Source organism: Astatotilapia calliptera, chromosome 7 (genome assembly GCF_900246225.1).
Source record: "Astatotilapia calliptera chromosome 7, fAstCal1.2, whole genome shotgun sequence".
NCBI classification, from domain to species: domain Eukaryota; kingdom Metazoa; phylum Chordata; class Actinopteri; order Cichliformes; family Cichlidae; genus Astatotilapia; species Astatotilapia calliptera.
Window position 1 is genome coordinate 26419723 of NC_039308.1, and position 24907 is coordinate 26444629.

The following is a 24907-nucleotide window of genomic DNA, read 5'->3' on the forward strand; positions in this document are numbered from 1 at the left end:
CACTATTAACCTGAAGTAATAGATTTAGCCATAGAGAATTTTTTGGCCCACTCTTTAAAACTTCAGTCATTGCACTGACTCGGTGCAACGTCTTGAGTCGCATCCTGTTACAGATTTGCTGCTGTGCTTGGGATCATTGTCCTGTCGCATGACCCAATTTTGCCTATACGTGGATTTAGTATACAGAAGAGTCCACGGTAGACGCGAGAGGTAGCTCTTGGGTTTATGCAGCTTCTCTGAGCGTTGCACGGTCTGGCTTTGGGGTGAATTTGCTGGGACATCCACCCCCGAGAAGACTGGCTCCACTTGAGTAACCTTTCTCACTGTACAAGGATGGGCTTCAAAATAGCACGGTAAGCCTTCCCAGACAGAAAGCAGCAACAGTCACTTCACCGCTATCATTGATGTCTGTGTTAACACATTTCTGACTACTCCCGACCTGCCAAAACTTTACACTTGATCAGTTAATCAAGTGCATTTGATTAGCAACACCTGGCTGCTATTTGCCCTCTTAGTTGCTATGGAAGCAGTAAGGTGTACTTTGTTTTTTCCACAACCTGCTTTTGCATTTTGGATAATTTTTCTTTTAAATAGACGATGACATGGTGTAAAATGGTACTTCTTGTTGTTCATCTCAGGTTTTATTTCCTTGATTCAAAGATCTGCTAACGACCAGATTAAATCATAATATTTAAACCTTATAATTGAAAGAGGGTGTATGTACTTTTTACCATGACTGTAAGTAAGGCTTAAATTCTTTTGCTTTTTACTGACTTTTTGCTCAATCTGACTTCATTTTACTATTTCCCCAACACAAAGAAACCTATACTCATAGATCCAAGTAAACAACAAGATCTTCCAATGACTATAAGGCAAACTTAAGTTATAATGATTACAAATTATTTTTATTTCATAGTGAAGAGCAAAAACCAGATGTTGAAAACCCCCTCATATATTTAAACGAAGCAAACTCTGAGAAAGCACACGATATAAGCTACAAGACAAATTGGCAATGTTACTAATGGAATTTGTGTTAATAATCTTTCATGAAAAGATGCCTACATTTCCGAGTGGGGGTACAAATTGCAACCGTTAAATGTAAATGAATTCTGGAATAGGAAAGCATGTCTAAGTGGATCATTAATGCATAAAGTGTGGTAGTGGGGCCCATTAAAAGTTTGTGCCAGGCTCAGGAGGGAGGGGAAGCTGAAAGACATCCGAGACCAGGCTACTGAAACTAAGTGTAGCATTTAGATTCATGTTGGCAGGGGTTGCATTATTAAATGTAACTGCTGGGGATAACTTACACCTCTAACTGCCTTCTGCTTGAATCAGCTGCCTCTAGGTTTGAACAAAGGCAACGGAATAAGAAAGTGAGATCCCCGTGTCCCAAACCTCGAGTTTACAAACACTTGTATGCCTATATCTCTCACAAGTCTTTTAAGTCCCTTTTATGACATTCACACACATGGAAATGTGACAAGCTAGGGTTTCAGCAGCATCATTTATATGTAGATTTGTTCTATCTGCACATTTCTGTCTCAGCTAGCCAGCCAGATGTTGTGGTAGCAGAAGTGTAGAAAGAGAAAGAAAGGGGAAACACATAAAATGCAGACTTTAATGAGAATAACTAAAGCAACACAATTACGAGAAGAAGAAAAAAGGGAAGCAGACTTGTGTGAATCTGACGAAAACCTGAATGAATAGATGAAGAAAACTGAGTGACTGAAGGAGAAAAGTGCAAAAGTTAGACGGGTAACAGAGGGAAGAAATCGGAAATGACAGGTCAAGTTACATGCAGGGAAAAACATGGACTGGATATTGGTCCACAAACCAGCATGCATGTTTGTCTAAATCAAGACAGACACAGTAAGTAAATGCCCTGACGATTACCCAACTAAAAAAAGCTTTAAGGAAGCCAAGGTTAGGCTTAATGTTTATCTCAAAGGAAAAAAAGAAAAAAAAAATCATGCGTAGCTTCTTCCCCTTCACCCACCTACTTGCCAGCTTCTGCCTGCCTAACTTTAATAAAAAGGTTTAAACTTTTTATGAGTCGTGCATGAGTCCTGTGCTCTCTGTCACCATTTGCTAGACTACCTGTTCATACAGTAGTTCTTTTATCATTTCTGCGCTTATCTCAAACTCATCCGTGACTCACACCACAGCTGAAAGGAGTGTGACTAACTCCCAGCACAAAGACAAAGCATGTGGGTCACTTCCTTGAACTCCTCATGAAACACTGATTAACTGTCTGCACTGGAGATCAAACCACTGACCTACCTGGTGGAAAGGATCCTTCCTCATGTTTCGGCTGGCCAGCGGCTCATCAAAGGGGAACACTAAAGAGTAGTTCTTAGCATACGACTCGTGACTCCTCTCTCTGATCCACCGTTTGTTGTCTGTCAGCGAGTTATGAAAGCGCCTGAGAAAGAAGGGAGACGGATTCAAAAGATGCTCATTAAAAGTCACAATCGTTCAGACTTCATTAAAACTTGCTGCAGTTCCTGCTGCCTTTTGCTAAAGTGATAATCTGAAGAATTTTGAGTAGATTTTGTGGAGTGATGTACCTGATGTCATAGCCGTACATGTCCTTTTCAGGGCGGCCATGTATGATCCAGTGAGCCAGCTCTCTACCACAACCACCTCCCAGCATCATACCTGAAACAGAAGGTGTAAGGATAAAAGAGATGTTGATGTGAGAAGCATTCCCGGTCAAATTCAGCTCATTTTAATTAATGCTGAAACAATATTAACCAGTTTAATGTAATTGTGGAATAAAATAATTGAAGATTATAGCTTCTTTACTGTCTTTTGAAACTGAATGTGTTTGTTTTTTGGTTAAAGGACGGAGCCTGTGAATATTATGAGTGCCAATATTTCTGTACCTGATTAACTGCTTTTTAAATGCAAAGTCAGATAAATTTCCACAGCCCAAGGGAATAACATTTAGATGGAATGATAGTCAAACCAAACAAAAGATGCCACTTTGGATTCAATTGTTCCCTGTGGGTCCCTGAATGAGGACCAGAGGGGGAAAAATAATGATCATTTAAAAACAGGCATTTATTCACACTGTTTGAAATTAAAGACAACCCAAAACCCATAAAATAAATGCTAAAACAGATTTAAATTAAAAAGAAAGGACACAGACAAATGTCCAAAGCTTTAAACTGTAATAATAATAATAATAATAATAATAGTACTGTGCAAAAGTCTTAAGAAACATCACTCCTTTTCAGTCCAGTCCTTAATCATTTTTAGGGGAATGCTTTTTTTAGTTGCTTGCTAAGGCACTCAACACTGACCTGCAAATCAATCAGGTAACCACCAAAAAGGATGAACTAGTACACATAACAGACAACTTTGCTAAATCTATTTTTAGTTTCATCTTTAGGCATTTTGTTACTAGCAGTCTATCACACAAACATCTTTTTTTTCCCCCGATTTCTTTAGTTGAATCTATTGAAAATGCCAAAGATAGCACAATTCAACAGACACAAAATTGTTTTTTAAGCCAGCAACGTGATTTCCAAAGACTTTTCACATTCTGGCACTGTGTGCAGTGTGGCCTTCGAAAAGAATCAAAGAAAGAAGTGGAGGACCAAAGAAGAATAAAAGAATAAAACAAACTATCTATTCTATGAATAGTATTTAAAATAGGGAAAAATGCAGCAAAGACCCAAAACAGGACCGGAGAGATGTTTCTGATCTGTTTACTGTTCGCCAAAGCCTCATCAGAAATGATCTGAAGGGTGTCAAGAAACTGTTCCTCAGGAAGGGAAATGGGGAGGTCTTTTAAGCTTTTGTACAATTTACATTTTCATCAGAACTATCATCTAAGTTCACTCTTTTGTTACTTATATACATCTTTCCCATGTTTGTCCTCAACTTTTTTTTTTTTAAAGAAACAGACTATTTTGTGGATATTCTGAATAAGTCACAGCAGATCTCTAATCCCCTTCTTGCTCACCTACATCCCGCCTAGAGGACAGAGTCACATTAATTTGTAGAAAAGAAAGGAAAAAAAGAAGAGAAACAGAGCAGTTTATGTCCTCTGCTATGGCTCCTATGTGGCACATGATCCACATAAGGTTATTTCAACCCTTCTTCCATCTTTTGACTCTTGCTCACAGGAGCCCCCGAGCAATGTGACCTCATCATCTGCACCCAGTGGCTGCAGCATTGTGCATCTTTCAACCCAACCAACAAACAATCATCAGCAATTCAATATTTTATCTGTCAAGTCCCAAAACTGTCGGGTTAATGAGCTGGGCCGTTTTAGCAACCCCCCGCTTGCATTGTGCTGCTGGTAATTTGCAGTTATCAAGCGTATGTGTGTGTGCTGTATGTATGTCTCTCCCATGTGTTGCAACCACAGCATCAATATGCAGCAGCACGAACAGTGTGTCCTTGCAACCCTCTGTCATCCCTCCATCTCCATCTCTCACAGCGTCCCCTCTCCCTCTATCTCTCATTACTTCACTCATCTGCAGGCACTGTCACTCCGAGCCCGGGTGGACAGTTGAATGGCTGTTTTGCTAGACAGATGGATGTATGGGTGCAGGGATTGAGCGATAAAGGGAGGAGGGGTGAGAGGATGTTGATGAAGTTCTCCCAAGACAATGTGGGGACAACCAGCAAGGCGAGGTGGCACTGATAAATGTCACTCGAGATAACTGGGTTGATGTGTGAGTTTCCATACTTGTAAATCCTCGTGCTTGAGCTTCCACTCATTCTGTCGTCCCCTTCTAACCCGTCCCTTTTCCTCCTCGCGTTTATGCCGTGCAAATATTTGCCCCTTTCACGGTCATTATGTGTCATCTAATCTCCTCGGTGTCAAATTCTTCTTCTTGACGTTTACAGCGGTGCTGCCAGCAATACCACCAATGCTTAGAAAGAGCAGGAAAACATGCACAATTGTTTTTTTTTAATCTTTTCCAATATCCTCTTCAGCAGATTAGCAAGCGCATTAATCCAAAATTTTAAAACAGCATTTAGTGCTGCATATCAAGATGTGTTATTCAGAAGTTAGACAAACAAGATACACTAAATGAATTAGTCCTCAGAGCCAGGATAGTCAGTACTCTAAAATCCTAGTCTTCATATTTAGCTAAACATTTGAATGCTGGTCTTGATATGAGGCCATCTGTGTGATAGCTAAAGCTTGGCCTAAGATGGGTCATTCATCAGAACAATAATCCCAAATGCTGTAGGAACTGTACATTAACAAACGCCTGCAAACCTCGAGGAACTAAAGCGAAGTTGTAAAGATGAATGAGCCAAAGCTCCTCCACAACAAGGAGAAAACGTCATGTACTTCATACACAATTTCATATATTACAGTTCACACATTTAAGTGTTTTTAACCTTCTCTTCTAACATATAGAAAGTCAAGTACTGCCACAAATGCTTTACTCTTTACTTAAGGGCTTTGGTTATTTGAATATAGCACATATAATCAGCACTAAAATAACTAGAACTTTAGAGTCAGTATGTTCTTCACCTTGAAATTAACAATACTCTCCTCAGAATGCAGAGAGTGTGTTTCGTGATGCCCTCTTCAATAATTTTTCTAAGTTAGAAATTTGATCCTCTTTTGGCTTCACGTTCACACTAATGCTTCCATTTTATGAGCCAACAAAGTTGGCCAAAAAACAAAAGACAGTTTTTTTCTAAGATTTACATCAGCACCAGTATCCTTATTATTTCTTATTGTGCACAATAAGAAATAATAAAGGTGCTTATTCCTGTGATTGTTAGCAAGACAAGGATGCAGCCGGGTAAGAGGGGCTGCAGTTCATAGCTTTAAAAGAAAGAAGAAGAAAAAATGCCTTTATAAACAAGAGCAGTTAAATGTTAAGCATGATGGGTTTGACACCAAGAATAAGTATCCAAAGGTTGCCAGGCAACAAATACAACTTCAACCAGTCTGAAGGCTTGGTGATTGCTTGGAGACCAAATTTAGCTCCAGCAAGTAAAGAGCATTCAATGACTATCAGAGAGTGATATTATACCCCTCTCGTCAAAAAAAGTGACAGGTTACTTCCGGAGCTCATTAATTATTCATGAGCTCCGGAAGTCCGGAAGTAGGAAGTAATTAAATTATCCCCTAATTAAATTATCCCCTAATTAAATTAGCTCCGGAAGTCCGGAAGTAGGAAGTAATTAAATAATAAAAATATGATATTCATAAAAATATGATATTCATAAAAATATGATATTCATAAAAATATAATTGATTATTTAGAAAGTTTTTTATATATCAAAATAGCATTCTTTTATTTCTTTAAGCAATTAAAAAATTTATTTATTTTTTTATGCTCAAAAAACGCCATCTGGTGGTGGGTCAGTGTGTGCGCGCGCCCGCGCGCGCCCGAGGCTGTGTGTCTGGGCGCGCGGGGGCGCGCCCGTGTCTCCGGACCGTGCTCTCTCGGGCTCCGTGCTCATGTGTTTAAAAATGTATTAAACCATATTAAAATTGTTTAGTTAAACTTGTGCTTTTGTAACGTTCAGTATGGCCACAAACACATGCTGCATGCCTTGGGGGAAAACTTTATTTCGATTTATATGCATTTGTAGATTTAGAATAAAACTCATACTCAGAAAAAACAACTCGCGATCCCCGCAGCCCCCTTAACCTAATCCTTAGATACATAAGCAGGGAAAACTCCTTAAAAAACCCTCCGCTATTTCTCCAAAACCCTACAATAACTTGTTAGGGTACCCCCTCTATTCCCAAAAGCTTATATTCGATAACAGGGAAAATCCTGAAAAAATCCTTAGTCTTTTTTTCTCAAATTCAGCGCCCCGCGGCTCCCTTCATGCTCAGCCAAACAAAGCCAAAACTCCTTTTAAAAATTTCTCCGCGATTTCTCCAAAACCCCTATAATAACTTGTTAGCTACCCCTCTATTCCCAAAAAAAAAGCGCTATAATCCAAAAACATTGGGAAAGCTCCTTACTCTTTTTTCTTCAAAAACTTGCCTCTTGCTAGCTACCTCTAAAATTCTACGCAGAGTCTAAGTTCTACCTCGCTCTTAATCGCACCGATCCCGCAACAGCTTCCAGAGCACAATTTTTTCCTGCTTGTTCGCTCCCCGCTCTGGTCCCGAATGCGCTGCTTACCTCGTTTGAAAATTCCCCCCTTAGACCAACTCCGCCTCACTGCGCCCCGCTGCCAATCACATAACCCTTGCACCGCTCCCTTCGCACCCCGGTTAGCCAATCGGCTCCAGGTCTGATTTTATGATCTCCCGCTGATGTTAAGACTATCTTCGAACCCCCAGAACACATCTGCCTTCAGCCATATCAACAACTGGAACCGCTCACACTGCTTGCGAGTTCGCATAGGGAGCGGCCGATTTCAACAGCAACTTGCGTCTCTTTCCTTATCCGCATATCATTCGGTAAGTGTTAATCTTCCTCTCTAACTACATTTTTGCATTTTCCTTTTTACCATTCTGTCAATCCTTTCATTTAAAAAAATAAATATCACAATGGTTTGTAACAGGTACAATACACCATCCATCCATCCATTCGCCTCCACTTATCCTTTTCTCAGGCTCGCGCGGTGCGCTGGAGCCTATCCCACGTACAATACACTTTAATATATATATATAAGCTCCACTTTTAACTCCCGTAAAAGTTTATACATTACATGTCTACATCACCTATCATGTCCTCATCGGGTATCTCATATCATCTTGTTATTGTTATGTTATGCTCCTTTGATATTTTGCTAGTTTGCGTGTTTTAAAACTCTTTTTGTTTTTCTTTATATTTTTAGACCCACATGTGTTAACCTGATCCCTGCGAAACACCAGCTCTGCGTGGATTTTGACCGCGAGTGACCGGATGTTGTTTCCGGCCTGAGGTTGCATGAAATGCCGTGAGGCTCGTTTGAAAGATTGCGCCCGAGACCAACTCCGCCTCCAAGGCATGCCTACCTTTAGCTGCCACCAGTGAGATATCAGAGCCGGGCTCCACATATCCAATCAGGAGCACGAGCAAGACAGCTTTTGCAGACTCTCCAGAAATATACAAGTCCTTACCAACTGCTCTGCAACCCAGTGTTTCTGGTCCCCTCACTAACATCGCTTTTTGAGATATTTTTTATGAACCACCAAAAAAGCAATTTTACCCCACAGTACAGAAGACTGGGTCTGAGGGCAGCAGCGGGGACAAATGATTGTAATGAAGCGACGGACATTTCATGGGTGGTCTTGCATAATCGTGAGTTATTATGTCATATGGTGATAAGTACATAGTTTTGCAAGAGGCATACAAGCACTGTGGAAAAAGTAATCATAAAACTGTTTTTGTGAACACCCTACGTTATGCTTTAAAAAATGTGATACATGTAATGTGATCATCAAAGAACATGATTTTTTTAAAAAAAAAAACTTTTATTCTTATGCTTTTAAAGTATGTCAGATTATCTTAAAACACTTATTTGTATGTTATAATGTTTTTCTTACACCATGTGTAATTTTTATAGACACCTTATTCATTGTATCAATGTGTAATTATGTATCTTTTGATAAATAAATAAAATATTTAATCTTGTATTTGTGTACTTTCTGGTGATTCAATAAAAAATTAGTCACATATCGCTCTGATAAACACAGATGGCTGAAAGAAATGTTTGATGGAACAAAGGAAACAAGTGTCTTGCTGCTAAACTTTTAAGTCACCATGGTTTAAATGAGAAAGTCTGTATGTAAAACATGAAAAACTCCATATCAGTGATATCTACAAAGGTGTACTCATTTCTTTGTAATGGTACTTTACTGTTCCAATGAAACAAAAAGAAAATCTCATTTTTAAAGTACATTTTTCGGCCATCCTGACCTATTTTCAGGGGCAAGAATGTTGATGTTAGACTGTGTTTTGAATCAGGTTGTGATCTTAAACTAACTATCACAGCACTGATTTCAGTTGTAATCTCAATTAGAATCCCAATTTGGCTTTTCTCCAGTCAGTGTTATGGTGAAATTTAACTTGTTCTTTTGTGTAATTGCACATGGCCCAGCAAAGGACCCCTTAGTAAGCTGTACAGCATAAGTTTTCAATTCACTTTTGTCAGAAAACTTCACAGTATGAGAAGTTACAGCACAGTTTCTCCAAACGTGTGGTTCTTTTTCAGCCAGCGTGCTTTTAGAGCATCTACATTAGCTCATGTAGTAAAAGTACAATCAGTAAGTGTACTTTAACATTTGAGATTCCGAGTCACTCTTGCTTAGATCATGTGAACTATATCATGAACCTTTTTTTGTATAATGCATCAAACGTGTTCAAATCAGTTTATTTTCAATTTATTTTAACTAATCTAGAGACAAGCAACTCCTTTTTAGCTTCTGTTATGTATTTACCTCTCACACCTTAATCTAGATGTTAGTGTTCTCAGAGTTAACATGTCTCATGTTGCCATGTTGTATTTCTAATACCCAGCCTCAGTGTTCGCCCTGTTGACCCTCAAATCCAAACACCAATGATCTAGATATTCACAAAATTCATAAGGAGATTCTTAAGGTCTTAAGTTTTGTTGTTTTTATGTTTTACAAAAAAAAACTTCACATTTTTTATATTTTTAAACGAAAGTGACATGCAAGGATATTTTTCTTTAGTGATGTTGCTTCAGCAATCTCAAATACTAATTATTCTGGGAATTTTTATGGTCAAACTATGTGATTTTCCAAATGTGTGTGTGTGTGGAGTAAAATGACCTTGTTCTTATGATGTTGTCACCGTGAATCATTTAGGATTAACAACACAAATTGTATCGATAGCAGAAACAGTCTTATAACTTATAATTCTCACACGTTACCGCTAGTTTTACAAACGCAGTCTTCTTCAGCTCTGTTTATGTAGCTTTTATGAAACTGATTTTCCATAGTACAAGTAGAATTTAATTTTTCTTTGCTCTCCAGTATAAATGCAATAATTTGCAGGCTTTTTACTGAAACTCTCACAATGCAACACTCAATGCTCAGAGCTTCATATATCAACAGCTCTGAAAATATCTTCTTTTTTAAAGTAATGTAGGACAGGATCTCTCACTCTCTGTGTCTCAAAAAAACCCAACTAAACTGGCAATCACCACTAAACAAATGAAAGTAGTTTATGGCTTTTTTATCAGCTGCATTTCTTTCATTTATGTATTGATCCCATTGTTTATTGGTAATGCTTTTAGGTCACTGTTTTAGCATGTCTGCCTCACACTCCATTTAAACAGTTTAACAGATAGTGGGGTCTGGTAAGGAAGTTGGGGGGAAGCAGACAACTCCACAGGAAGAGTCTTTTTGTCTTTTCTCCACTGTAAAAGATAGCAAGGCAGTGTGAAACTTTCTTTGCGGGAAAGACAAAACTGAGAGCCATGCTAGGCTCAGTGAGAGACTCTGCTCACCCTCTGCCCCAGCGATGGCAGTCCCTCACCAAGCTTGATTTCTGTTCTTTGTCTTGATTAAAGAATGTTAGCTACCGCTCATCGCTTGTCTGCAGGCTTTATTAAATGGAAAATTTCCACAACAACCTCTAAACAGTGGTTTATGGCTTTTTGTCACCTGCAACACCATGTAACACTTGGATGTTAGATTCTTTTACCAGTCAGTGTTGTTAGCCCCAACCCCCAGGCTCCAGGTGTCTGAGCTCTAACCCTGGCTGCCAAATGTCCCCCTGAGGCCTTTGTGCCTTTTACCACCAGACTAAGTTTGTAGTCCTATCTACTAATATTATTTTATTTTTTTATTATAGCACAAGGTTCAGTTAGGTTACTACTTTGACTTCCTCAATTTGAGCACATTTCTGACCCGATACTTTATCAAGCTTTTACTCGAGTGTTTTTGACACTAGCAGCTGTACTTCTACTTAAGTGAAAATTGCCTGCAATTTTGCCACCTCAGTTGCCACTTTTCTGGAGTTTGTACACTTTTTATATCGAAACGTTCAACGTTTTACGTGTTATCCTTGATCACAGTTCTAAACAAGTTAACTTTCTTCACTTCAAAGTAACCCAAAAAAGAAACTATATGTCCAGTTCTCTTTACTCCAAACCTGGTTTAAGGCTATGCTGTTGTTGTGATATGGCCATACAAATAATATTAAGTTTAATTAGTCTTTTAAAAAAAATGGCTGCTTCATGGCTACCTGTTCAGAGAATTTGCAGACTTTTATGGAAACTGTCACAATGTAACACTCTCACTGTCAAAACATGGTTGATCCATGTTTCTATGAACACTGATTAATATATCAACAGCTCTGAAAATCCTTTTTTTTTTTTTTAAGTAAAGCAGAACAGGATCTCTGTATCTCTAAAAATCCCAACAAAACTGGCAATCACCTCTAAACAAATGGAAGTAGTTTATGGATCTTTATCACCTGCAACACCATGTAACACCTAGATGTTAGACTCTTTTACCATCACATTTGCAAGGGTTTATGTGTTATCCTTGATCACAGTTCTAAATAAGTTAACTTTGCTTGACATAAAAGTAGCCCAAAGAAGACAAATATATGTCCAGTTCTTTTTTACTCCAAACCTACTGATCGGAAAACATTATGTGATGCTGGAAGTTTTCATCCTATCCACCTGCAAAACAAGTTTACCTGTAAGCCAACACATTAGACGTAAGCAAATTTGTGAAATTCCTGAACAATGTGCTTTGTGGAGTAGCAGTAGTACTAGAACTAGTACTAGTAGTCCTAGTATTCTGCAGCAACCAGGCTTCAAGAGTGATCACTCTTCTGGCTTTCAAATGGTGAAAACATGTCACAGTCTTAACCGCAAATCAGAAATGTTGGTAAATTTAAAAAGGAATTTAAACGTCAGCTTTGACATAGACACAGACTTTATTAATGCCACACTCAGGAAATTCACATGTTACACATGATTTAGCTCACCTGCTAAATCCCCAGAGCAATAACCACATCAGCATCATTAGCCTGAGTGTTGATCCTCCAGGTGAGTGAGTGAGTGAGTGAGTGAGTGAGTGTGTGTGTGTGATCAGAGGTGAAGCTGCTTTCTGCAAAGTCTCATCAACAACATCTTTAGAAACAAACATCAACAACCAGGAAGAGTCTAAAAGCACTAAATATGAAACAGACCATTTACCATACCCAACACTGAGCTCCTGCACAGTCAGATGGAGTGAAACATAATGTCCCAGTGGTGTTCTGTTGGATTTAGCAGGTGAGCGTTGTTGCCAGTCAAAACCTTTTTGGAAACTCTTTACAAGAATCAATGTAATTATTTGTTTTACTTGAATCAAATGTATTGGTTTATATACCTGAAATAAAACTTTTTTTTGGAAACCCGTTACATCAAATAAAACTTTCTTGGAAAAGCATTGCAAGAATCAATCGAGTTATTTGTTTTACCCCATTCAAATCTATTGGTTTCATTACATCAAATTAAATAATTTTGGAAACCCGTTACATCAAATAAAACTTTCTTGGAAAAACTTTACAAGAATCAATGTAATTATTTGTTTTACTTGAATCAAATGTAATGGTTTATATACCTGAAATAAAACTTTTTTGGAAACCCTGTACATGAAGTAAAAGGTTTTTGATCTTGTAAGTTCTGGCTTTAATATTTTCAGCTGATAAAGTGAACTTCATACAAACTCTGTGTTAGAAAAATCAAACTGTGTCTCATGCGGGTGTATTGTGACTGCTCCATCACAATGTATAATTTGACTTGTGAGGTACACACAACAAGGCCAACAAGAAAAAGTGAATTAGAGATTCATTACAAAATACAAAAAATAAAAATAAATAGTGCACAAATTTAAAACAAGCAAAACACCTATGCAAGAGTAACTACTAATGATTTACAAATACTTGTCATATACAACCAATACACTCAGAGAATTTTACCATATCAGTATAAAGCTCTCTGGAATTCCTGGACAGTTCGTGAAATAATTTAAAATTAAATCTGCACTTCAGTTAACTATTCTTTTTTAACAACAGGTTTATGTCTTAGATCTACGGATACAGCTAAAACACTCTGCTTGTATAATGCTATATTCTCTCCCAGCTTATCCTTTTCTCACAACAGGGTGATTCCCAAAGTACGAGTCAATAAAACAATCACTCTAAAAACCAGAACAGAAAGATAAAGTTGCAAAATAAAAGATTAAGGATTGTGTTTTTATAGCATGTAGTAAACTATCCCCTTTTTCTAACACAGAGTTTGTATGAAGTTCACTTTATCAGCTGAAAATATTAAAGCCAGAACTTACAAGATCAAAAACCTTTTACTTCATGTACAGGGTTTCCAAAAAAGTTTTATTTCAGGTATATAAACCATTACATTTGATTCAAGTAAAACAAATAATTACATTGATTCTTGTAAAGTTTTTCCAAGAAAGTTTTATTTGATGTAACGGGTTTCCAAAATTATTTAATTTGATGTAATGAAACCAATAGATTTGAATGGGGTAAAACAAATAACTCGATTGATTCTTGCAATGCTTTTCCAAGAAAGTTTTATTTGATGTAACGGGTTTCCAAAAAAAAGTTTTATTTCAGGTATATAAACCAATACATTTGATTCAAGTAAAACAAATAATTACATTGATTCTTGTAAAGAGTTTCCAAAAAGGTTTTGACTGGCAACAACGCTCACCTGCTAAATCCAACAGAACACCACTGGGACATTATGTTTCACTCCATCTGACTGTGCAGGAGCTCAGTGTTGGGTATGGTAAATGGTCTGTTTCATATTTAGTGCTTTTAGACTCTTCCTGGTTGTTGATGTTTGTTTCTAAAGATGTTGTTGATGAGACTTTGCAGAAAGCAGCTTCACCTCTGATCACACACACACACTCACTCACTCACTCACTCACTCACTCACCTGGAGGATCAACACTCAGGCTAATGATGCTGATGTGGTTATTGCTCTGGGGATTTAGCAGGTGAGCTAAATCATGTGTAACATGTGAATTTCCTGAGTGTGGCATTAATAAAGTCTGTGTCTATGTCAAAGCTGACGTTTAAATTCCTTTTTAAATTTACCAACATTTCTGATTTGCGGTTAAGACTGTGACATGTTTTCACCATTTGAAAGCCAGAAGAGTGATCACTCTTGAAGCCTGGTTGCTGCAGAATACTAGGACTACTAGTACTAGTTCTAGTACTACTGCTACTCCACAAAGCACATTGTTCAGGAATTTCACAAATTTGCTTACGTCTAATGTGTTGGCTTACAGGTAAACTTGTTTTGCAGGTGGATAGGATGAAAACTTCCAGCATCACATAATGTTTTCCGATCAGTAGGTTTGGAGTAAAAAAGAACTGGACATATATTTGTCTTCTTTGGGCTACTTTTATGTCAAGAAAGTTAACTTATTTAGAACTGTGATCAAGGATAACACATAAACCCTTGCAAATGTGATGGTAAAAGAGTCTAACATCTAGGTGTTACATGGTGTTGCAGGTGATAAAGATCCATAAACTACTTCCATTTGTTTAGAGGTGATTGCCAGTTTTGTTGGGATTTTTAGAGATACAGAGATCCTGTTCTGCTTTACTTAAAAAAAAAAAAAGGATTTTCAGAGCTGTTGATATATTAATCAGTGTTCATAGAAACATGGATCAACCATGTTTTGACAGTGAGAGTGTTACATTGTGACAGTTTCCATAAAAGTCTGCAAATTCTCTGAACAGGTAGCCATGAAGCAGCCATTTTTTTTAAAGACTAATTAAACTTAATATTATTTGTATGGCCATATCACAACAACAGCATAGCCTTAAACCAGGTTTGGAGTAAAGAGAACTGGACATATAGTTTCTTTTTTGGGTTACTTTGAAGTGAAGAAAGTTAACTTGTTTAGAACTGTGATCAAGGATAACACGTAAAACGTTGAACGTTTCAATATAAAAAGTGTACAAACTCCAGAAAAGTGGCAACTGAGGTGGCAAAATTGCAGGCAATTTTCACTTAAGTAGAAGTACAGCTGCTAGTGTCAAAAACACTCGAGTAAAAGCTTGATAAAGTATCGGGTCAGAAATGTGCTCAAATTGAGGAAGTCAAAGTAGTAACCTAACTGAACCTTGTGCTATAATAAAAAAATAAAATAATATTAGTAGATAGGACTACAAACTTAGTCTGGTGGTAAAAGGCACAAAGGCCTCAGGGGGACATTTGGCAGCCAGGGTTAGAGCTCAGACACCTGGAGCCTGGGGGTTGGGGCTAACAACACTGACTGGTAAAAGAATCTAACATCCAAGTGTTACATGGTGTTGCAGGTGACAAAAAGCCATAAACCACTGTTTAGAGGTTGTTGTGGAAATTTTCCATTTAATAAAGCCTGCAGACAAGCGATGAGCGGTAGCTAACATTCTTTAATCAAGACAAAGAACAGAAATCAAGCTTGGTGAGGGACTGCCATCGCTGGGGCAGAGGGTGAGCAGAGTCTCTCACTGAGCCTAGCATGGCTCTCAGTTTTGTCTTTCCCGCAAAGAAAGTTTCACACTGCCTTGCTATCTTTTACAGTGGAGAAAAGACAAAAAGACTCTTCCTGTGGAGTTGTCTGCTTCCCCCCAACTTCCTTACCAGACCCCACTATCTGTTAAACTGTTTAAATGGAGTGTGAGGCAGACATGCTAAAACAGTGACCTAAAAGCATTACCAATAAACAATGGGATCAATACATAAATGAAAGAAATGCAGCTGATAAAAAAGCCATAAACTACTTTCATTTGTTTAGTGGTGATTGCCAGTTTAGTTGGGTTTTTTTGAGACACAGAGAGTGAGAGATCCTGTCCTACATTACTTTAAAAAAGAAGATATTTTCAGAGCTGTTGATATATGAAGCTCTGAGCATTGAGTGTTGCATTGTGAGAGTTTCAGTAAAAAGCCTGCAAATTATTGCATTTATACTGGAGAGCAAAGAAAAATTAAATTCTACTTGTACTATGGAAAATCAGTTTCATAAAAGCTACATAAACAGAGCTGAAGAAGACTGCGTTTGTAAAACTAGCGGTAACGTGTGAGAATTATAAGTTATAAGACTGTTTCTGCTATCGATACAATTTGTGTTGTTAATCCTAAATGATTCACGGTGACAACATCATAAGAACAAGGTCATTTTACTCCACACACACACACATTTGGAAAATCACATAGTTTGACCATAAAAATTCCCAGAATAATTAGTATTTGAGATTGCTGAAGCAACATCACTAAAGAAAAATATCCTTGCATGTCACTTTCGTTTAAAAATATAAAAAATGTGAAGTTTTTTTTTGTAAAACATAAAAACAACAAAACTTAAGACCTTAAGAATCTCCTTATGAATTTTGTGAATATCTAGATCATTGGTGTTTGGATTTGAGGGTCAACAGGGCGAACACTGAGGCTGGGTATTAGAAATACAACATGGCAACATGAGACATGTTAACTCTGAGAACACTAACATCTAGATTAAGGTGTGAGAGGTAAATACATAACAGAAGCTAAAAAGGAGTTGCTTGTCTCTAGATTAGTTAAAATAAATTGAAAATAAACTGATTTGAACACGTTTGATGCATTATACAAAAAAAGGTTCATGATATAGTTCACATGATCTAAGCAAGAGTGACTCGGAATCTCAAATGTTAAAGTACACTTACTGATTGTACTTTTACTACATGAGCTAATGTAGATGCTCTAAAAGCACGCTGGCTGAAAAAGAACCACACGTTTGGAGAAACTGTGCTGTAACTTCTCATACTGTGAAGTTTTCTGACAAAAGTGAATTGAAAACTTATGCTGTACAGCTTACTAAGGGGTCCTTTGCTGGGCCATGTGCAATTACACAAAAGAACAAGTTAAATTTCACCATAACACTGACTGGAGAAAAGCCAAATTGGGATTCTAATTGAGATTACAACTGAAATCAGTGCTGTGATAGTTAGTTTAAGATCACAACCTGATTCAAAACACAGTCTAACATCAACATTCTTGCCCCTGAAAATAGGTCAGGATGGCCGAAAAATGTACTTTAAAAATGAGATTTTCTTTTTGTTTCATTGGAACAGTAAAGTACCATTACAAAGAAATGAGTACACCTTTGTAGATATCACTGATATGGAGTTTTTCATGTTTTACATACAGACTTTCTCATTTAAACCATGGTGACTTAAAAGTTTAGCAGCAAGACACTTGTTTCCTTTGTTCCATCAAACATTTCTTTCAGCCATCTGTGTTTATCAGAGCGATATGTGACTAATTTTTTATTGAATCACCAGAAAGTACACAAATACAAGATTAAATATTTTATTTATTTATCAAAAGATACATAATTACACATTGATACAATGAATAAGGTGTCTATAAAAATTACACATGGTGTAAGAAAAACATTATAACATACAAATAAGTGTTTTAAGATAATCTGACATACTTTAAAAGCATAAGAATAAAAGTTTTTTTTAAAAAAAAAATCATGTTCTTTGATGATCACATTACATGTATCACATTTTTTAAAGCATAACGTAGGGTGTTCACAAAAACAGTTTTATGATTACTTTTTCCACAGTGCTTGTATGCCTCTTGCAAAACTATGTACTTATCACCATATGACATAATAACTCACGATTATGCAAGACCACCCATGAAATGTCCGTCGCTTCATTACAATCATTTGTCCCCGCTGCTGCCCTCAGACCCAGTCTTCTGTACTGTGGGGTAAAATTGCTTTTTTGGTGGTTCATAAAAAATATCTCAAAAAGCGATGTTAGTGAGGGGACCAGAAACACTGGGTTGCAGAGCAGTTGGTAAGGACTTGTATATTTCTGGAGAGTCTGCAAAAGCTGTCTTGCTCGTGCTCCTGATTGGATATGTGGAGCCCGGCTCTGATATCTCACTGGTGGCAGCTAAAGGTAGGCATGCCTTGGAGGCGGAGTTGGTCTCGGGCGCAATCTTTCAAACGAGCCTCACGGCATTTCATGCAACCTCAGGCCGGAAACAACATCCGGTCACTCGCGGTCAAAATCCACGCAGAGCTGGTGTTTCGCAGGGATCAGGTTAACACATGTGGGTCTAAAAATATAAAGAAAAACAAAAAGAGTTTTAAAACACGCAAACTAGCAAAATATCAAAGGAGCATAACATAACAATAACAAGATGATATGAGATACCCGATGAGGACATGATAGGTGATGTAGACATGTAATGTATAAACTTTTACGGGAGTTAAAAGTGGAGCTTATATATATATATTAAAGTGTATTGTACGTGGGATAGGCTCCAGCGCACCGCGCGAGCCTGAGAAAAGGATAAGTGGAGGCGAATGGATGGATGGATGGTGTATTGTACCTGTTACAAACCATTGTGATATTTATTTTTTTTAAATGAAAGGATTGACAGAATGGTAAAAAGGAAAATGCAAAAATGTAGTTAGAGAGGAAGATTAACACTTACCGAATGATATGCGGATAAGGAAAGAGACGCAAGTTGCTGTTGAAATCGGCCGCTCCCTATGCGAACTCGCAAGCAGTGTGAGCGGTTCCAGTTGTTGATATGGCTGAAGGCAGATGTGTTCTGGGGGTTCGAAGATAGTCTTAACATCAGCGGGAGATCATAAAATCAGACCTGGAGCCGATTGGCTAACCGGGGTGCGAAGGGAGCGGTGCAAGGGTTATGTGATTGGCAGCGGGGCGCAGTGAGGCGGAGTTGGTCTAAGGGGGGAATTTTCAAACGAGGTAAGCAGCGCATTCGGGACCAGAGCGGGGAGCGAACAAGCAGGAAAAAATTGTGCTCTGGAAGCTGTTGCGGGATCGGTGCGATTAAGAGCGAGGTAGAACTTAGACTCTGCGTAGAATTTTAGAGGTAGCTAGCAAGAGGCAAGTTTTTGAAGAAAAAAGAGTAAGGAGCTTTCCCAATGTTTTTGGATTATAGCGCTTTTTTTTTGGGAATAGAGGGGTAGCTAACAAGTTATTATAGGGGTTTTGGAGAAATCGCGGAGAAATTTTTAAAAGGAGTTTTGGCTTTGTTTGGCTGAGCATGAAGGGAGCCGCGGGGCGCTGAATTTGAGAAAAAAAGACTAAGGATTTTTTCAGGATTTTCCCTGTTATCGAATATAAGCTTTTGGGAATAGAGGGGGTACCCTAACAAGTTATTGTAGGGTTTTGGAGAAATAGCGGAGGGTTTTTTAAGGAGTTTTCCCTGCTTATGTATCTAAGGATTAGGTTAAGGGGGCTGCGGGGATCGCGAGTTGTTTTTTCTGAGTATGAGTTTTATTCTAAATCTACAAATGCATATAAATCGAAATAAAGTTTTCCCCCAAGGCATGCAGCATGTGTTTGTGGCCATACTGAACGTTACAAAAGCACAAGTTTAACTAAACAATTTTAATATGGTTTAATACATTTTTAAACACATGAGCACGGAGCCCGAGAGAGCACGGTCCGGAGACACGGGCGCGCCCCCGCGCGCCCAGACACACAGCCTCGGGCGCGCGCGGGCGCGCGCACACACTGACCCACCACCAGATGGCGTTTTTTGAGCATAAAAAAATAAATAAATTTTTTAATTGCTTAAAGAAATAAAAGAATGCTATTTTGATATATAAAAAACTTTCTAAATAATCAATTATATTTTTATGAATATCATATTTTTATGAATATCATATTTTTATGAATATCATATTTTTATTATTTAATTACTTCCTACTTCCGGACTTCCGGAGCTAATTTAATTAGGGGATAATTTAATTAGGGGATAATTTAATTACTTCCTACTTCCGGACTTCCGGAGCTCATGAATAATTAATGAGCTCCGGAAGTAACCTGTCACTTTTTTTGACGAGAGGGGTATAATATCACTCTCTACTATCTATCAAAAGTGACCCCTTGGTCTCTGAACTTTCCTGCCTCTCCGTGCCCGGCCTTGAACCAAGACAGCCGTGTCACTGGAAATGCGAAAGATGCCGTTTCCTTGTCAGAGGGGCATAAAGACAGGGGAAGAAAGAGTGACAGATGCAGAGAGTGTGAAGAAGGGACGACATGGCACATCAGTGTTTCCTTTGTGTGTGTGGATGCTGAGTGCGAATCGAGCACAGTTCAGGCAGGCTACGAAGTCAAGCTCAGTCCCAGCAGATCGGCTGATCTCAATGGCAGCCCACATCAACTGATGCTCCAAATGCCTTTCTGCACATCCAGTTTCTTATGCAGGGCACACTATTTAAGCTGCTTTAGCCTTCCCACACTTACTGCACATCTGCAATACATCTACACGTCATACTAAATCTCCAACTTAGACAGTACCTGCATCACTGATGCCTGCTCTCCTCTGTGCTGCTGGTCGTACCGCTGCTTTCCCCAAACTCTAGTTTTTAAAAGTATATACTTGCAAGACGTGCAAATAGTCTTCTCACTACAGGAAGCACTCCCTTTGGTGAGCGGGTAACACACGCAGGAGACCAGCTTCACGACTCCCACTCACTGTCTGTGAATTCGCATGACAATTACGTGCTTAATTCACACATAAGCTACATGGGACATTACACTGATTTTGTACCATAGAGCAGGCAGCACAGCTCCACCATGTAATGTTTAGGAAAGTTCAGGGCTGCTGTGCATGTGTGAAAATGACTCAGGTGTGATATTAGTAATACTAGGCCCATTTCACTGAGCTAGTACCCGGCATTACACTAAAAAATAAAATGGGTACGACAGCATTGTAACCACCTCTATTCACACAGGCAGGTTGTGTTTCTATGTAAATGTAGAAAAGAAAATGTAATGCCAACAGTCCCAAGCTCACTTTATAGTTATTAATTACCAGAGAATAACAGATGGGGGTCGGCCTCTCACATGAGGTTGTTGAACATTTAGCTTTTTGCTCACTGAGCTGCCATGAATTAATAATCCAAACTGATGACAATTTATTATTTTTATGAGAAGAAGCCTATTGGCAAGTTTTACCACTGTTTTCAGGTATAATATGAGGCAGTACTCGAAGGACGTGTTAGTACTCTGATCAGGGTGGTGGACAGAATATTTCATGGTTAAGTGGTTGCGGAATAGAAAAGCAGTGGTAAACATCAAGGACCACTCATTAATTTGCAGCGAGTCAACTACACCTCTGAAAGAAAAGAAAATACAGAAGAGGGAGGTCTGTGTAACATATGAGTGTCGAGATGCCCACACATCAGGTCTTCACTTCACTGCGTCTCCCAAGCGTCTGTCAGGACTGCAGAGCCGGATCCCATAGTCTTTTGCTCTTGTGCAGAAAAAAAAAAAGGCTTTGTCTGAATTGTCTTAATGCTTATGGTGATTACTTTACCCTTTACGCCCCCTCTCTCTGTTTTTCAGACCGCTGAGATCCTCGCATTCCTCCTTCTCTAATGTCAGTAGAAAGTTCATCCCTGAGTGAAGTAATGGAGTTACTCGGGTTGTTTCTGTGTGTGCCTGCGTGTATGTGTATGTTCTCGATGAAAGCTGAAAAATGAAAACCACTCTATTATTCATTTGTGCCTTGAGAGACTGGTGAAGGCTAGGTCAGAGTCTAAGAAAAAAATTCTTTGGCCATTTCCCTTATTTTCTTCATTATTTTTGCCCATTTGATTTCTAAGAAGATTTCTTCGACCTTTGTCACCCCTTGAGGAATCATTTCATAGAATCATTTCATAGATTCCTCAAGGGAAAGCTATTAAAGATGAAGTACTTTATAATAAATAATCAGTGAGTGCAGTGTATGTATTGTTTCTTTAAGGCAAAGTTGATGAAGCTAACCATTTAATCTAAGATGTCTTTGCACTCTCTGGGATTCTCGCTCACTCCCTGCCTCCCTTCCTCTCTTTTCTCACCTCTGACTATTTTATTTCTTCAGACTGTCAGTTGTCAGCTGACGCAGAACTTACCAGCACTGTTGAAGCCACAGCCCAGGAAGAAACCTCTGACCTCTGGTGTTTCTCCCATCAGAGGCTTATGGTCTGCTGTGAATGACTCTGAAACAATAACAAAGAGAAACTTTGTGATAAAGGTGGGAACAAAATGTTTCTATCCAATTCGTCACAGGAGTCCGTCTCAGCTCCTGTGGTAGCTCGAATAGGATACAGTCCACGCATGACCCAGAATTGGATATGCAGAAGAAAAAGGACTGATAGATGGAGGTATGGAGGCCTATCCCCCCCTACCACCACTTCCCCTGCCAGTGGCGGACTCCCTCAGACATCGGTGCGTTGGTGGTTCTTTGTGTCCGGGGATGGGCGTCCAGGTACACACCGGCTCACTCCTTGGCGGCCGCTTATCGGGGCCTGGAGCCTGGGGCTCACCCGGGCCACTTCGGAGGTGGGGTCACTCAGGCACGGCTGGCTGCCGGCGGAGCTCACGGGCGCGTCACTGCAACTCCCCCTGGCTTCTGCTCCGCGGCTGCTGAGTGAGCCCTCATCTGGGACTCTCCTCAGCTCTTTCTGGGACAGTGGCGCGGCTGCCCCTCTGTTGGTCTTCCTTGGTCTCTTGTGTTCTGGGGGCCTCTGGATGTCTGGAGTCTTGATCTCCTCCATACCTGCTTCATGCCCTGGAGGACGGGGCTGTGGCCCCCCCACACCCTCTAGCAGATCATTACATGAAGGAACCTTTTAAAAAAAACAAGCGCGTCCATGCTCACAGGTGTACACACGGGTGATCACACCCACAAACTACGCCCTTTTTGGCTCCTACCTCAAAGCACACTGTGTTCTGTTGATCTTATGTGCTGCACAATAATGTTTAATATTTAGTATTTACTGTCATATTCCCATATATCATTGTGATGTTGTTTATTCTATTACTCTTGTTCTCTTCTGCTTGTTTTCTTTTTTCTTTCTCAGCAGGTGATCCAGGTGATTGATATATGCATATTTTTTCTTTTTTTTTTCTGCCCATTCTGTTGGTTTTTGTTTTTTACCCTTCTCCCCCGTCCCTCTTCTCAGCTGTTTCTCTTTCCCTCTTTCTTTCTCCCCTTCTTTCCCCCAGTCAAGTCTGTCCCGTATTCAGCAAGTGAAAATAAAATAAACAATAAAAGGTGAATCAAATGGACCATTACGGCAAGGCTGGGATGGTCAGTTTGGTAAAGTAAATCCGTTGGGCATCTTTCTTTGCCTTTAGACAACAATTCTGATGGCAAAAGAGCCAAACGGGACAGGCAAAAAAAAAAAAAAAAAAAAAAAAAAAAAAAGGACTGATAGATGGACATTTGACTACTTTGGCTATTTTATCAGTGTCATCTCTGGCTTTGGGTCATTCCATGCCAAATCATCAAATGTTGAGAAGATTTTATGCTCATCCATCTCCAGTTTGCCTAAAAATTAGAGATGGATATTTTTTTTGGTATGTCTGAGCATGAATATCTCAAAAAGTACAAAAGATGAAAGCCTGAAATTTTCCCGGACCTTTCTTATGAATCAGGGTCTGTAATTTTGAACAGAGAGATTTAAAAAAAAAGTCACAGTATTATCTACTCAAGATATGAAGAAAAAAAACCCAAAAAAAAGTCACTTATGCGAGCACACACTAATAACAAACATCACGTTGCATACATACAAATACTAACATTTTCTGAAGTGTATATAACCCAATTTCACAATAATGCAGAATAAAGCAGGTAGAATACTTTTTAATATGAAATTCCTTGTCACAAATATGAAGAAGGAATCCAAATTTCATGCTGCATTGAGTAAACATGACAAAGTGTAAAACAAAAATATCAGTAAAATAATGTGCTCAGTAACAATAAATATCTGCATATTTTTCATTTTGATACATACTCTACCTACCGTTTCCAGATCTGACGCCCATCAGAGATCTTATAATTCAGGGTAAGCTTAAAATACTAAGAGGCGATAACAATGCAAAGAACCCAACAAGTACTGATGTAAGACTTTTCACATATGAAAATAAATATAGCACAACAATTCAAAGTAGTTAAAACGGGATTAGTAGCCTCTTTCACGTAAGTAGCAATGTAAAGTTGCTGTGTCCACTTGTGATCTGTATTCCAATGCAAGACCCTAACCCCCTAACCCAACCCAAATCCTAATGCCACAGTTGCTACAGGCAAGCAGGAATCAGGCAGTTGACTTCCAGACTGAATCCTGCAAGAATCGGACGAGACCAACTACTGATATTTTTGTCTTTGTGATACAACTTGTCATATTTTCTCAATCCATTGTGAAAGTTAATTGAAAATAGCACTTTATGACCATGAATTCGTGTTAATCTATTCAAAAAGTTTCATTTTGCATTATTCTGAAACTCGACTATAAACCATTCAGAATTCTAGTTTCCTTTTGCAATGTTTTATTAGTGTTTGCGCAAATATGGTATTTTGCAGGGCAGCTTGATTTTGTGTTTCATATTTTAAATAGTCATGTTTGATATATCTATCCAAAATCTCAGATCCTGATTCATTTTTACAAAACGAAAGGCCAGTGAAAAATTCAGGCTTTTGTCTTTAGTAGTTTTTAAAATATTCATGATCAAACATGGCAGCAGATCTTCCACAAATTAGATGATTTAAAGATGTGATGTCTTCAGTCTTAACATGATATCAGCAGTCTGAGCGCCGAATCATCTGACATGTTAGCGGATATAATAAGAAATGCGTCTCTATATTCAGTGGACAATCTGACAGTACAGGATGTGTTAGTTTTGCACAAGATATAAAAGTGTGGGGAGGAATTGTGACAAGGCTAAGGCTCAGAACTTTTCATTTTAGTTGGCAAGCCACCATTTATCATTTAGGTTTGGTCAGGCTTGGTCCTCTGAGACTTTAGAACAGCTGTGTGCAACACTGAAACTTAGCGAGCCGTTTGTGGTCAGTAAATGCCTCCTAACCATAACGGCAGGCTGGCTGTTCATTAAACCGTAATGTCTCCTTTTCTATTTCCACTTGCGTTAAAAACCACAGATTGGATGGGTGGTTTTGGAGAGCTGGA

General features: G+C 38.7%; 1 protein-coding gene across 2 annotated transcripts in view; it reads right to left on the reverse strand.

The window, feature by feature from the left end:
- Positions 1-24907, reverse strand: part of sardh (sarcosine dehydrogenase) — a 60964-nt gene that overhangs the window by 18670 nt on the left and 17387 nt on the right. For both annotated transcript variants that reach the window (XM_026174125.1, XM_026174124.1), the window contains exons 10-12: positions 21851-21937; positions 2568-2658; positions 2281-2422 (exon numbers count right to left, since the gene is read on the reverse strand). In XM_026174125.1, the coding sequence (XP_026029910.1) occupies positions 2281-2422; positions 2568-2658; positions 21851-21937 (320 nt within the window). The remainder of the gene's footprint in view (positions 1-2280; positions 2423-2567; positions 2659-21850; positions 21938-24907) is intronic.